Source organism: Penicillium citrinum (assembly GCF_028827155.1).
Source record: "Penicillium citrinum strain IBT 23319 chromosome Unknown utg000006l:1.0-3011923.0:1.0-3012962.0, whole genome shotgun sequence".
Taxonomy (NCBI): Eukaryota; Fungi; Ascomycota; class Eurotiomycetes; order Eurotiales; family Aspergillaceae; genus Penicillium; species Penicillium citrinum.
Window position 1 is genome coordinate 2,519,300 of NW_026622691.1, and position 14,913 is coordinate 2,534,212.

The 14,913-nt window shown below is 45.9% G+C and overlaps 6 protein-coding genes across 6 annotated transcripts; 3 read left to right on the plus strand and 3 right to left on the minus strand.

Moving 5' to 3' along the window:
• Nucleotides 1–579: 579 nt before the first annotated feature.
• Nucleotides 580–3,241, minus strand: N7469_007475 (uncharacterized protein; the record flags this gene model as incomplete). Its single annotated transcript, XM_056646393.1, has 3 exons — nucleotides 580–1,221; nucleotides 1,292–2,268; nucleotides 3,220–3,241. 3 exons carry the CDS (start codon nucleotides 3,239–3,241, stop codon nucleotides 580–582), a joined length of 1,641 nt encoding a protein of 546 aa, XP_056499834.1.
• Nucleotides 3,242–5,304: 2,063 nt separating this feature from the next.
• On the plus strand, nucleotides 5,305–7,126 carry N7469_007476 (L-glutamate gamma-semialdehyde dehydrogenase; the record flags this gene model as incomplete). Its single annotated transcript, XM_056646394.1, has 3 exons — nucleotides 5,305–5,427; nucleotides 5,477–5,584; nucleotides 5,642–7,126. 3 exons carry the CDS (start codon nucleotides 5,305–5,307, stop codon nucleotides 7,124–7,126), a joined length of 1,716 nt encoding a protein of 571 aa, XP_056499835.1.
• An 867-nt stretch (nucleotides 7,127–7,993) lies between these two features.
• Nucleotides 7,994–9,462, plus strand: N7469_007477 (proline dehydrogenase family protein; the record flags this gene model as incomplete). The annotated part of the gene is made up of 2 exons (XM_056646395.1): nucleotides 7,994–8,592; nucleotides 8,652–9,462. The coding sequence occupies 2 exons, from the start codon at nucleotides 7,994–7,996 to the stop codon at nucleotides 9,460–9,462; spliced, it is 1,410 nt and encodes a 469-aa protein (XP_056499836.1).
• A 672-nt stretch (nucleotides 9,463–10,134) lies between these two features.
• N7469_007478 (Zn(II)2Cys6 transcription factor) lies at nucleotides 10,135–12,724 on the plus strand (the record flags this gene model as incomplete). Its single annotated transcript, XM_056646396.1, has 9 exons — nucleotides 10,135–10,181; nucleotides 10,232–10,354; nucleotides 10,406–10,599; nucleotides 10,653–10,814; nucleotides 10,876–11,417; nucleotides 11,483–11,756; nucleotides 11,813–11,988; nucleotides 12,042–12,228; nucleotides 12,288–12,724. 9 exons carry the CDS (start codon nucleotides 10,135–10,137, stop codon nucleotides 12,722–12,724), a joined length of 2,142 nt encoding a protein of 713 aa, XP_056499837.1.
• A 179-nt stretch (nucleotides 12,725–12,903) lies between these two features.
• N7469_007479 (2-oxoglutarate dehydrogenase complex E2 component) lies at nucleotides 12,904–13,275 on the minus strand (the record flags this gene model as incomplete). Its single annotated transcript, XM_056646397.1, has 2 exons — nucleotides 12,904–13,020; nucleotides 13,114–13,275. 2 exons carry the CDS (start codon nucleotides 13,273–13,275, stop codon nucleotides 12,904–12,906), a joined length of 279 nt encoding a protein of 92 aa, XP_056499838.1.
• Nucleotides 13,276–13,308: 33 nt separating this feature from the next.
• On the minus strand, nucleotides 13,309–14,245 carry N7469_007480 (uncharacterized protein; the record flags this gene model as incomplete). The annotated part of the gene is made up of 2 exons (XM_056646398.1): nucleotides 13,309–13,731; nucleotides 13,811–14,245. 2 exons carry the CDS (start codon nucleotides 14,243–14,245, stop codon nucleotides 13,309–13,311), a joined length of 858 nt encoding a protein of 285 aa, XP_056499839.1.
• Nucleotides 14,246–14,913: the final 668 nt, after the last annotated feature.

Below are 14,913 nucleotides of genomic sequence, written 5' to 3' on the forward strand. Positions count from 1 at the left end.
ATCTGTCGTGGCTCGTAGTAGTATCTAGAGCGATTCATATGGTGTCAAACGTAGTTGATATTGATTAAATACCTAGGTACCGGATTTCCCATGCAAAGTCTCGGCTTTCCCTTTCCGTTTCAGTGCTCAGTGAGCGCCGCTTTTGCCCACTTAGTAGATCTGAGCATTGCTTACATGAGAGTCAGTGGTCCGACCCAAGCACCCCCAATAAAACTGCAACACGATATCTCTCACAAAAGTCTCCCCGTGGTCTCCCCATTTTTAGAAGGCTCAGATGCTCCATCAAAAAATAGTACGCATCACAAACAGCTGCAGAATTGCGCGGTAATACTACCTCCCAGGAGCAAACACATAGAGCAGCTCACCTTATTATCCTATGAATTCTGGCTGAGGTCTGCAAGCTCCTGGGAACAATTTATCTAGTTTGCCCTTGTATGCTGCTTCTTGCAGAGGTCAAAGGTCAGAGAGTATTGAGAGCTAATCTTCTACAGTTTTTAATTTCAGAGGTACCAGCGAAATCATTTCGATTAATTTTCTATAGCCAGTAAGCTTATAACAATGCCAGTATTTTGGATATTTCTAAACAGTCATGGAGTTCTCCTGAGTGGCTGTCTCCATATTGTAATTTTTCTGAGGCGTAAGGAATGAATTCGAAAAAAGGTTTTCAACTGAAATGATTGTCGACATTCTAATCTCTTTGGGCAACAGGAAGCCTCCCTTGAATGTAGGCAAGTCCTCGTCCGGACCAATTTGAATGTCTTCACTTTCTCTGAGGGGGCCCTGGAAGTTTTGAAACAGAAGAGCAGACGCCGTTTCGTGGTGGGTCTCGCCTAGACATAAGATGCTACCCGAGGCCTTCTCAACCCCATCAGTGTCACGAAGTGTCCGCCACAGCAGAGCAGTGCTTATTCCTCGTGTCCTTTCCTCCCAAGTGTAGTGTGTGCCGTGTATGATAGATTTTTGCGCCTGTGTGGTAACTCCATACCCTTCATGAATCCTGTGTCTGTTGGTCGCAACGTTGAGACTGTGGACGAACACTGGTTTGCCCTGAAGGGCCTCTTCATACGGCCCCCATACGGTCACACGGGGGCTGTTACGAGGGTTGGTGAGCTGGGGAAGATTGGGCCCGGTGATCAGACTCAGATCGTGTTGAAAACCGTGAGGGTATGGAATTAAGTGGTGGCGTGAACAACGATCATAGGTGAGAGTGATGGCACCGATCTGATAATTGATATAAGATTAGTGCTATTCTTTTGTTGTCATGATTTTGTTAGCGACTATTAGTACATACCTGTGTTTTTGTTCCGCTTAGCCATACAGCCTTCCCGATTGGCGAGTTTGAGTGATCATATGTAAATACCATACCTTCATGCTGGGTATCCTTTGGTGGTGGTCTTAATTTCTGGAGATATTTTTTCGCGACCAGAATCTGTTCCGTAATAGCCCTTCTGAAACTCGACATCTGAGGATCCGCTAGCCGCACAAATGCATGCGTCACTGTGGTAATTGCTTCCAATCCACCTGGAAGTCGTAATCTTAAGCCCAGTGCCGCCTGACTGTCAATAGAATCTGGCGTCTCAGTCACAGCTTGGCCGGCTTCGATGATAGTAGTGCTGGTAGCGGTACTATAGTACTTCATAAGGATATATCCAACCCGTAGATTGCATATCTCATCAGGTGCACCATGATCCCAACACTTCTGCAGTGTTTTTTTGTCCGGAAACAAGACCAAGATCCATCCACTAATAAGAACCTGAGCCCCTACAGACCCAGGAAAGGCTAGACGAATATATTCGATGGTTTCTACCGAAAGAAAGCTCCGAGGATTGATATTTGGAACAATAACATCGCGGATTGGCACAAATTGGTAGTTCACAGGTTTGACCAAAAAGCTCGGCTTGACGTGAATCTCTCTGCCGGCCGCGTGCGTGCTGACAATGAATTTTGCGTTCTGGGGAGTGATTAGCCAGACAGGCCGATCCAGAGGGGCACCCTCGATGACTGCAACATGGGGGCAGTCCCTCAATGAAGGATGTACTGAGCGAACGAGGATCTCTTCGTCCGAGTTCTCTATTTGGGTCATCAGTGACACCTTGGCCTTAAGACCAGCTGCATCGGGGTAAGCTGCCTTATTGACCATCCGAATTGTCGGAAAGATCACGGCGGACATTTCAAATGTGCCGCTGGCAGACGGACATGTGGTTTCCTGGGGATCTCGAACAGAAGGGGTCAGGTCTGGGCAGCTGGCAGTGCTACCTTCTGGTGAGACTGTTTCGGGAGTGAGAGGCTGTCGGGTCTCGAACGAATGTATCTGTCAGATAGGTCAGATGATCATAATTTCTAGAGTGATTTGGAATGGTGGTACCATGATGAGTATGTCCGCGCAACTTTGGCGGTGGCAAGTTCCGCAAAGCTTTTGGTATATGATCCTGGAATATATGGTGCCGCCAGCAGCTGGCGGCAAACGAGGCAGAGAGATAATGCTTGGCAATGGTAATGAATCCTTCGGGAAACTATGAGGCTGAGGCAAGATGTGGGGGTGGATCAGGACGGTAACAAGGTTCACACCTGGACGCACGAATAGAGAAGAAACCCCTATGTGGGATAGAGATCGGCAGACAGAAGTACGAAAAGTGGGACGAAGCAAAGTAAGTAGTAGTGGATTGGCTAACAGACTAGGATTGTGGGTCGAGGAGGTTGGACATGAGCTTTTCGCTTCGGGATTATGTATATCCACTTCCGGTGCCCTACGGCGGGAGAGTTAGGACGCGAGGTTCCATGTACTCCCGATGTAGAGTAGATCGGACTGTGCAACGCCTTAAGGATGTCACGGCGATGCCGCAGCGATTTAGTAGCGATGTGTTGTAGACGTTGCTGTGATGCAGTATGGTAAACACTATCAATCTATTGAGCTTAATGAACAAAGAATGGAGATATCTGTTGATATGGTATTTTGATTGAATGGAGTAGACTAGAAATTTGAATCTTAGAATTGGTATTATCAAAGTAGCTGGCAATTCTGCCGAACTTTCAAACCCTAAAGAAGCTAAGACTATGGCAAATTCTTCTCTGCCGTTATCGCAAAAGGGATTATCTCGGATTGTTCGCAAACGCCTGCAACTCCGCATGTATGGCGTCAAGTTCGACGAATCTTTGTGCAAGGGCACCAGGAACTTTGGCCGGAATTCCATTGGTCACTAACTCAGCCGGGTTTCCAACGGGGATCGGTCGCGACTCTCATGATGGCTGTGGCATTTGCGTTGAAAGCAGCATCCACTTGGATGTTCTCTGCGAGGGAAGCTGCCTTGCCTTCGTTTGCCTTGCTGATTGCTCGATTTACAATGTTATTGAGCGCTGAATTGTCGGCTGGGGGGGGGGGGGTACCGATGTTAATGTTTTGGAAGGCCTCCAGTTGTGGGGATCCTGATTGGGGTGTTCCTGATTGAGGCGATCCGTGAGAATTCATCGAGGAACTGTGACGCCGTTGGGACCATCTTGGTTGTATGCGTGACCCAGGTGCTGATTGATAATAGGTGCATTCGGCTTCTTCGAATGCTTCTTGAGGCTGCTGGCAAAGAGCCTTCAGTCAAGCGCTTCGTGCTTACCAGCAGTGATCAAGCAGCAAGCAATCGCTCGACGACTCGAGAGACCCAAATCATTATGGACATGTGGAATGAAGAGGCTATCAAAGCTGCGTGGAAACCGCCCCTATAAGAGGCGGGGGTGGGTGGGATGTTTACTCTGCTCTCAAAACACAAGTCGAGAAGGAAATGTTGAGGTTCAGCCAGGAGGAGAACCCGAGCTTTGGGTGACCTGGGCAAACCCAATCGATATGTCCCGTAAGAGGTATTGGGACCCTAAAGACTGAATTACTACTTGGGAACTCGCCGCTCTGGATATAATAGCATTGTCTTTTGCCCCTAATGCAAAGTGCATATTCTGGCACGCCGATGTCGGTGATCCCCCGCGTGAGAGCGTCATTGCGGCGAGTCCACCTCCGCTCGTCATATCCTGGCTTGCGGTTGTAGGACTCAATAGAATCAAAGAAGGGCTGGCTGGAGAATGGGAAAAACACTTCAAAAAGCTGAAGTTCAGTAGGCCATCAAAAAAAGTATTTCACTTAAGCACTGTTGTGGGGCTAAGTGCCAATTTTGGTATGGACAGGGTGTAGCTTGGGTGCTCAATCGAGGCCTCTGATCAGTCTCTGAGTACTGTAGTCACTGAGCAATCACTGAGCAATCACTGAGCAATCACTGAGCAATCACTGAGCAATCACTGATCACTCAGAGATGCTCAGAGCCTTACTAACAGACCGCGTGACCTGCTCTGAGCTGCTCAGTGAGTCTGATTCTGAGCGCCCTCATCAAAGCGGCGGCATCCAGAATAGGAAAGCCCTCCATTGCATGGGAAATATGTTATGTATAGCTACCTATTTAATACCTAGCACGAGCTAATGCGCGATAGGATATACCTATACCAGTATTAATAGTCCTACAATAAAGAACCGCTTATACTACCCTAAACACTGGGTACAATTATTTTGTGCTCAGATGTTCAAGATTGGAAATTAATTCAAGAATTCAAGATCTTGCGCATTCAAGATGGCCATTTTCGGGTAAGCAAACATGCATGGGAGTCATCAAGTACTTGTTCCATACTTCCTATAGCTTTTGCACGAATTACTAGATTACTGCCCTCAGTCTCTATAGTTGCTTCAAGATGCCTCATACTCACACTTCTTATTAGATTCAAAATAGATACCAGTAGTAACTAGTATGTCTATGTAAATCATAGAAATAGTTCTTTGCAATTCGAGTTAAATCTTCCATTGTATAAATCTGGCTAGCCCTAATCATTAAGTATAACTACTAGTAATATACTACACTCTTCACATAGTACACCCACGAAATGCAGAGAAAAAACCTTTCTCATTGGAACGAGATAGACGAAGGCACGGCAGATCGAAGATGTTCAATTGTTGAACCCCGCCATATGCCCGCTGGAGCGACGTGGAGTCTCTGATCATTGTCGGGATCCTCCTCCGACACTGCACATTTGTAGCTGATCTCCATCTCCCCCGCAAAAGTGGGACTTGCATCTGCAATGGAGCCAGAAAGTTGGTGATATACTATTATCTATAGATTCGGTATCCTCTTCCGACTGTCGGGATGCGTGGCACTGGGTGAATAACATGTTGCCTTGTTCGTATAAAGACCCTCGAATCCTACAGACGGCAAGCAACCGTCCGAGGAGCACTTCTATTCTACAATTTCTAATTTGAAAACGTTTCAAAATTATCAGCAAATGCGACCTTCAACACTCACTCGGGTTGCTGGCCTGCATAGGCTCAAGGCTTGCACCAGCAATGGAGCTAGTCGTCGGTGCTTGACCATGCTTCACCCGCCAAAATTTGAAAATGAGAAGATGGTAAGTCAGAAGAAGGCATTGAGAGTTTACTGGGACTGACACATATTAGTTTGACTATGCAAAGGGATCCCCTGAAAGAGAATCACTCACAAAGTCCATTCAAAAACTCAAGAGTGAATTTCCAGTCACTATCCCCATCAAGATAAATGGCACGGAGGTAAGAAGCTTCCCTACAGGCACACCTTTAAAATACTCAAATAGTCTTAATGATTAGGTTGAAACAAAGCAAGCCCGAGCCCAGCTGAATCCGTCGAAACATAGCGAGGTCGTTGCCAATTATGCGTCCGCTACACCCGAGCAAGTAGATGCAGCCATTGATGCAGCAATGAGAGCAAAGCCAACCTGGGAAGCCACACCGTTTGAAGACCGCGCTGCAATATTCCTTCGTGCTTCTGAATTGATTACTGGAAAGTATCGATCGGAGATAGTCGCGGCAACCATGCTTGGCCAAGGCAAAAATATCTGGCAAGCGGAGATTGATGCTGCAGCGGAAACAGCAGATTTCTTCCGTCATTATATTCATGAAGCTTGGGCATTATACTCTCAACAACCCAAGGTCCACCTTGATGGGAATTGGAATAAGATGGAATACCGACCACTGGAAGGTTTTACTTATGCCATCGCTCCTTTCAATTTCACTGCGCTGGGAGCCACTTTGATCGGTCCATCAGCTCTTCTTGGTAATGTGGTTATCTGGAAGCCATCAGACTATGCGCTGCACGCTAGTTGGCTCTTGCACAAGATCCTAATCGAAGCTGGTCTTCCTAAGGATGTCATCCAATTCCTTCCCGGTGATGCCGAGGAGGTCACAAACACTGTTCTGAAGCGCCCGGAGTTCGGAGCATTGACATTCATTGGGGCTACCGCAACATTTAAAGGACTCCAGAAGAAGATCGGTGACGGTATTGGCCAGGGTATCTATAATTCTTACCCTCGAGTTGTGGGGGAGACGGGAGGCAAGAACTGGGGAGTTGTCCATCCATCCGCAGACGTGCGAAGTGCAGCTTTGAACACGATTAGAGCTGCTTTCGAATATCAAGGTCAAAAGTGCTCGGCCAATTCTCGTGTTTATGTTGCAGAATCTGTATGGCCGGAGTTCCAAAAGGTCTTGACTGAGGAAACATCTGCCCTCAAGGTTGGCAATGTTGAAGATTATGCAAACTTTGTCAATCCAGTCATTCACGAACGCTCCTTTGATAAGCTTAACAGTTTCATCGAGAGTGCTAAGACAGATCCAGAATTGGAGCTCGTTGTTGGCGGCAAAGCTTCCAAGAAGGAGGGATTCTACGTACATCCTACTGTTTATCGAACCTCGAACCCTCGCCATGATATTATGTCACAAGAGTTATTCGGTCCCATTTTAGGTGTATATGTCTACCCCGATGCCGAGTGGGAGCAGGCTTTGCAACTTATTGACACAACATCTCGCTATGGTTTGACGGGAAGCATCTTTGCAAAGGACCCTTATGCTAGCCGCCAAGCTCAGACTGCTCTCAAGCATGCTGCTGGAATGCTCTATCTGAATACCAAGTGTACTGGATCCACTGTTGCTCAACAACCATTTGGCGGTAGTCGAGACTCCGGTACAAATGACAAGACTGGAACAATGGCTCATTTGCAGAGGTTTGTTAGCACTCGGACTATCAAAGAGGAATTTGTTCCTCTAGAAAAGGTGCAATATCCCTCCAACGAGGTATAATTCGGAAATGCGGAGGTACTTGAGTTGTGCTCTTCGCTCCATATTTAAGATAGTTTATCATCTGATAGACAGCAAAATGATGATACTTGAAGTCAATGCGAACCGCAAATGAATTTTTATCTTGAAAAGCTTGTCCCTGCAATGTAAGAAGCATAGAATAGTAGGAATAATCAGTGGTACTACAAGTCCGTGCCGTATTGCATGTATGCGTGAACCTGGAAGACAACAAATTCATCGCATCCTCGTAGAATATCAACAAGTGTTAGTATTATTATAACACCTGTGCAAGACACCATCCACAGATACACCGGAGAGCCACTTAGGCTTGGGAGCTAATCCGGTGGTGTGAAATTCAGTCCGTCAGCCAGATGATACAGAATCACTGCTCTGACTTGTCAATCCCAGAATGTAACGGTGATAACGCCGAATGTGCCCTTCCACCGGCCCGGTATTGGCTAGTGTGGAGACTAATGATATTGAAGGACGGAGATGAACAGTTCATCGATAGTAAACCATGGAAATGCCCCTCCCCCGCCTCTTGATCGGGGGCTTCTGCGAGTATGAACGCTTGAACCGATACCCCTCCTTCTATCGGAGGAGGATTCCGACTATCATTGGGGCTCCAAACAGCTAAATCTAGTATATCGGTTGGAATTAGCGAGCCGTAGAGATAGCGGTCAGTAGTACTACAAGTATTTAGTAGTTCCAGTATACTTACTTTGTCTCCATGATCTTCCAAGGTTGGCTGAACGAGGAATATCCCTGTCCCATTAGCATTAACTAACGGGGTCTCAAGTTGCTGCTTTTCTGAAACCTGCTTAGATTGCCAGAGGCTGGGCTCCTATTGTGAATATCGAAGTTGAAATAATGTCTCACAACCTCAAATCCCTACCTCATTTTGCGTTGAAGCCCCGCGGTCTTATATTTCGCAATGTGAATCTCGTCAGGCGCTATCATTCGACCAAATCGCGCTTCCATGATGCGGCCATTCCTAGCTCTCTATCCTCGATACAACAACCCTTACAAGTATCTTCTATGGCAAGACTTCCGACGAAGATATTGCTACGCTCTCTCATTCTGACATCTCTCATGTCCTCAAAATTATTTCTCAAACCTGCTTTGGCTATCCTCCACGTTGTCACGAACTCGAAGTCGGCTATTCTCGATCCTGATCGGAATAGAATACTTAACAAACTTCTTCGATGGACCGTTTACAATCATTTTTGTGCTGGCACAAACCAGAATGAAGTCGCAAAAACCGTTGCCGAGATAAAGAAGATTGGATACCAGGGTGTGATTCTGGGATATTCAAAAGAGATAGTGGTGGACCCGAACGAGAAACTGGCTCATGACGAGTCTGGCTCGACCAATTATAGTGATAAATGCTATGAGATCGTGGAGGAGTGGAAGAAGGGGACACTGCAGACACTACGCATGGTTGGTGCTGGTGATTATCTTGCTGTCAAGTATGTATTAAGCTTTCGATATCCCAGATGATTTTAAAGGTTATTAACATGCATCTTAGACTGACAGGAGCCGGTCCAATTTCAATCGATGCTATGGCGGAGAAGAAACCAATGCCCGATGTCTTGGCTCGGGCTATGGATGAGATATGCATTGCCACTCGAGAGCAAGGGTCACGATTGTGGTTAGACGCTGAGCAGCAGATCCTTCAGCACGGACTTGATAATTGGGCCATCGACATAATGCGCAAACATAATCGCTCCCCTACACCACTGGTATACAACACTATTCAAGGGTATCTCAAGGGTTCCAAAGCCAACCTTGATCGTCACCTCACTTTGGCTGCCCAAGAGGGATTTTCTGCAGGGATTAAGTTGGTCCGGGGTGCATACATTGAGCATGAGACACGGTCATTGATTCATGATACCAAGGAAGAAACAGATGCATCTTATGACCTCATTGCAGACACAATGCTTTCTCGACGGATGCCAGAAGAAGTCAACCTTCCCTTCCCCAATGCAGCTCTTTTCCTTGCGACACATAATGCTGCAAGTGCAGCTAAGGCCATTTCAAAACACCAAGAGTTCCTCATCGCAAATCAGCCGACAATCCTGCTTGAATGTGGGCAAATCCAGGGGATGGCAGATGAGCTCAGTTGCGAGCTAGTGGAGAACTATGAGAGGGCACTTAAGACTTCAACTGCCAACAATGTATCAGTGCCGAAAGCGTTCAAATGCATGGCTTGGGGCTCGGTTGCAGAATGTATGCAATATCTTCACCGACGGGCGATTGAGAATAAAGGCGCAGTCGAGCGAACCAAGCATATGGTAGATGCATTGAGAAAAGAGCTTTGGCGCCGAGTATTTGGTTAGTAAACCCATGAATTCTATACGAGCACCGTACGACATGACTACATTTCTACTGATCGTAGTATGAAGACTTAAGATTAGATGATACTACGTAGTAGTTAATATCCCTTCCTGATGCCATAAAAATGCTAGTCTCTACTACTCTACGGTACTGGTCCGTGTGCTAATCGTAGCACATACCTACTAGTATTACGAGCATTAGCAGCACTACTGGTGACTATACTAAAGAGAAGAACTTTTTTTCCACTCAATTCTTTATCAATATACGCGACATTCTGAGGTCCCACTTCGGGAGATAAATAACTGACCACATTCAACCTCTCTCACTCAAATTCGTGTGGATGCAATTCACCAGTTTCTTGTGCCCAGATCCTCGCAGAGACACCTCGGACTTCTCTACGCTGTAATATCATTGTTCATTCTTGTGCCATTTCATCTGCTTAGCAATCATCCGTTTGATGACGTTTTCTCGTGGTTGGCTGGTCCACCTGATTCTCCACGGTGATTGATAAACCAACCGATAAGCAAAAGTCGGAAGGCCATCCCGACAGATCCTTCTTGACATGCCATCTACCCCGCGAAATTGCATATCTCATAATATCGCAATCGGAAAACAACACCGGAAATTGTATCAACTTCTTTCCTCTTCATTAAAGATCGGTGCTCAAAACCGAAATGCCTCCGAATCCGAGCAGAGCAAAATCAAAGAAATGCCAAAGAGCGTAAGTTTGGATAAGAGGGTGGCGAAGATCTATTGCTAAGATACAAAAAGATGCATACGATGTCGAGGCATGAAAGTAAAGTGTTCGGGCTCTGAGCCTTGCAATAGGTGTGCTCGGAAGAAGCAACCTTGTCGTTTTCCAGCGGAGGATACTCGGATCTCAGTGTCAGAACGGTATGCTCTAAAGTTGAAATACATTATTCAGTGCTAATTGTGCAATGTAAGATATCTGAGACAGCTGGAAGAGCAATTCACGAAAGGAAGGAGTATCCACAGACAATCCGATCCATTGAATACTCATCATAATATTACCTCGTCTTCTTTCGCTGGCGATGAGGATGGTATACTATCACCATCCAATGGACCGTCATTTCTATTAGACGACAGCACAGGAGGACAATGGAGAAGAGCCTCACATGGTGAGAGAGGATCATTCATTTGATTCGGAACCAGGGATAATTGACTTAAATAGGCCTTGAATCAGCATTTCATCCCACCCATACCCCACAGATCGAGAATGGCCAACCCGCAGAAGATCCTGACGTCGAGCACGATGGGCATAGATCACGCTTTTCGCGGAATCCACTGGTAGATAGAGACCCCTCTTTTGCTATGACACCAGATGGCCGTTTTTGTGAGTTCCAATTGAAACTGAATGGGGATTTCCAGGAAATTGGCTAATTCAAAATCTCAAGGGTATATGGGACCAACTTCTTCATGGTCATTTTGCCGGCGGGTACTGGCTCTGATAGGAAGACGTGTCCCGGAAGCAAATTGCCCACCAGATCCCTGGCATCTTGATGGAATGGCTTTCAAATTACAATGGAGGCCTTTTCCCGCAGATGAAGTACCCGACGTCACGAATCTACCCCCATTGGATTATGCACTCTTTCTTTTCAACACGGTGAAATTCTACTTTGGCTTCCTGTCTTTCATGATTGACGAGGAGTCATATTTACGACATCTTCATGAGTTCTACGATGATCCGCCTAGCAAGGCCGCCTCTTCGAGGTATTGGTATACGCAATACCTTCTTGTACTCGCTTTCGGAAAAGCATTTCTCACGCCTAGGAATCCATCTGGGACGCCCCCTGGTCACCAGTATGCATCTAGAGCAATGTCACTTCTTCCCGATCTTTCTGGGATGCATGAAGACCCTCTCACATGTATCCAGGCGTTGAGTCTGGCCGCAGTTTATCTTCAATCTATTGACATGAGACGCGCGGCTTTTCAAAACGTGAGTTCTAGCCTAGATTGACTTTATACATCATTTAATACGGTACTGATACCGGCCTTCAACAGATCGGTCAGGCATTACGCAGTTGTATCATCGAAGGAATCCATCGGCATGTGCCAGAAGAATTATGCGGAGCAGAGCTTTCTAGCCGATGCCGAACAATATTCTGGGTCGTTTATATGCTTGATCGTGAGTTCTCGGCATTGATAGGAGCGCCTAGCTCCATCAGAGACGAGGATATCACGGTAAGGTTACCAGCAGAGATGGAAGGTTCTGTCGAACATATTAATCTGACACTCCATGTGCGACTCTCCCGGCTAATGGCTCAGATTCTCACCAGTAAGTTTGTAGTATACCAAATTTTTAAGGAAATTTTTGAAACTGACATTTCATAGCTGTTTATGGAGTTGGCGACGAGTTCAACGGATCATTGATAAGAAATACCCAGTCAATTCTTCATAGCATGGCAGAGCTATCTCACGATCTAACGGCTTTTTTGAATGAGCATTTCCACGGACTGATCAGTAGAGCTTCAAAAATGGCCATTCGCTTGATGTTAGCGCATCACCATGTTAGTGTTACAGTAATATTCAGACTTGTTTAGTTTAAGCTAATATGATCCAGTGTGTTGTCCTCACAACAAGACCACTGGTAATGTGCGCTCTACATATGCACATTGAAAAGACAGAAAGAAATACGTCGCAAAAGCTCTCGCTTTCTCCTGCCGTCGCATCTCTTTTGCAGTGCTGTGCCGACTCTGCTCAGACGATCTTGCAAACTCTTCAAACTCTAGCAGATGATGACCTTATGGGTATGTTCACTCCGTCATAGCTACAACCCGTTGATCTCCAACTTGACTAATCTTCAAAGATGCATTTCTACCATTCCAAATCGAAGACGCATCTTCATCCGCATTCGTCCTCTATTTGATACGCGCAATCGCTCCATCCCTCATCCATAATAATATATGGTGTGATCATCTTGAATGCGTTTTGGATAAGTTAATATTAAAGGGGAATCCAGCTGCCCCTCTGAGAAGACAGGAACTACGGCAGCTCGAGCAAATACTGGCACCCTTAACACCCAAGTCCGACCCAATTCCGCTTCCTAGAATTAACGCTAGTTCAAACACACAGGAAGAGAGCGGCTTTCAGGATTTGGAGCAAGTTGATGTAGAAGAGGCGTTTGAATGGGATCTTTTGGGGCTGAATTCATCGGTCAGTCTTCCACCACGGGAGTTATTAGACCTTGCCGATCAATTGGATGTCGAAAGCATAATGCAGTCTGTGGGGGGAGTTGTTGGATAGATGTTACTGTAATAGCCTTATGTTCTAGGATACTAAAATTCCATGACCGTCACGAAGCTAAGAAATGGATCCATTATCCTTACAAAAGTAGGTAATTTTCAAAGAGATTTCGCTATTAATTTGTATTCAATCTTGACGTGTAGATTCCGTGGATACCTTATGTTGATGGACAATCAATTTCAATGAAGAAGCATAGTACTTGGCTCTTCCAGATACCCTTTGACGAGATTCAAAAACTTCACTGCTTCTCTACCATCGATGATCCGATGATCATATGTTAAAGCAATGTACATAATCTTATCAAATATCGGATTAGCTTTTTCACGCACGCTGACCCAGACTTCAGGGTTCCAGGTATGGCCTTGAAAGAGATGGGATCTGGGACTTACCGGTCTGATCTGCACTTCGCCATTTACTGCTACGGGTCGATCCTGAATACCATAAACACCGAGTACTGCAGTCTGGGGCATGTTGATGATTGGTGTTCCAAACAGAGAGCCCCAAATACCACTGTTGCTGATGGTGAAACTGCCACCTATCAGATCTTCCATGGTGAGTTTTCCATCACGGGCCGATACAGATTGTCAGCAAGAATCATAGACGGGGGTATAGAAGGTGGTTACTTTTGCGACTAAATCAGAGATATTCTTTTCAATCTCGATGAGACTCATTAACTCGATGTTTTGAAGTACCGGAGTAACGAGACCCTTTGGAATAGCAGCAGCAACACTTAGATCAACATAATCACGGTAGACAATCGTATCTCCATTTTCAATGGCTGCGTTGACGGCTGGTATCTTCTTGAGGGCTAGAGCCGATGCTCGTGCCATTGCACCCATATATCCTAACTTGATACCGTGCTGTTGAAGAACTTGCTCCCTGTTCTCTTTTCGGAATTTCATGAGCCTTGACATATCCACTTCGTTGAATGTAGTTAAGAAGGCTGCGGTGTTCTGGGATTGTTTCAAGTGTTGGGCGGTCTTTTGTCGGATTCGTGCCATTTTGACCTATAATCAAGAAGAGCGAGTGAGTAACAATTCACTTGATGCCTGGTGATGGCTCATCAATACTTTGAATATGACATACGCGATGCTCTTTACTTCTAGCTTTGGATTCCTGCGACACGGCCTCATGTGAAGTTTGAAGCAGTTCGCTGCCACGAGAGGGCAATATCACATTTTCGGGCTCTCGGCTTGATTCGAGCTTCTCTTGGGTATTCTCAGACCGCTCCGATATCTTCTCTTCTGGGCGAGGCACTTTTTCATCCCGAGCCTGTTCGATTTCAGGTGTACTTCCGGGACGTTTGTCACCTGCAAACTGGAGCTCTGCGATGATTTGCTCCACAGCTACTGTGTCTCCTTCCCTTGCAAGTAACCGTTGCATTATCCCAGGATGCGGAGCATTAACAGAAACATCAATCTTATCGGTTTCGATTGTAGCAAGCTCTTCATTCTCTTCGACAAAGTCTCCTACATTTTTTTTCATCTGAACAAGGGTTCCCTCGGTGATGGACTCGGCCATGGTAGGCACTCGTATGATGGTATTCGCGGAACATGTTTTCGTCGACGTAGATAGTGGGGGGGTAGGAGAATGAGGTCCGATAGGTAGGTCGCAGTCTCAAAGTAGAATTGAAGTTCCTCGAGATAGAAAGAGTAGAGAATCCATGATTTAAAGTTGAGATGAGTCGGTGCTGTCGAATGCTCAGTACACGCGCCGTACGCGTAATGGCGGCCAAAGGTAATTGTAGGGCCATTTTTGCCATCGTCGACTTTTGGGTCACACAAACAAGAGATGAGACTCTTGAGTTGTTTGAATTTGAGGGTCAGGCTACTTGCATGAATGTTATCATTGGTAACCCGTGCCGTCGCTCGGCATGCTATCATGTTGCCGAGAGATAGATTAGAATAAACGGCCAAGTTGCATTTCGCCTACTCATAGAACACCCATTGAAGAGGCTGTATGAAACCTCAAGCGGCATCGTATTCATATCGCCAGGAATTATCCTCCATCATTTAGACTTGCGATCCGTTTCATTCCCGATATGCACAAAGAATCTCTATTTGTACTACAAATAAATTACATGCAGGTAGACTCGATGGATTGGAGAAAATCGTAGGAAAGATCAAATTCTTCTGATTAGTTTTACGCTGATATACCGAACTAGAATCCGTCAGATCCTACAAATGAAT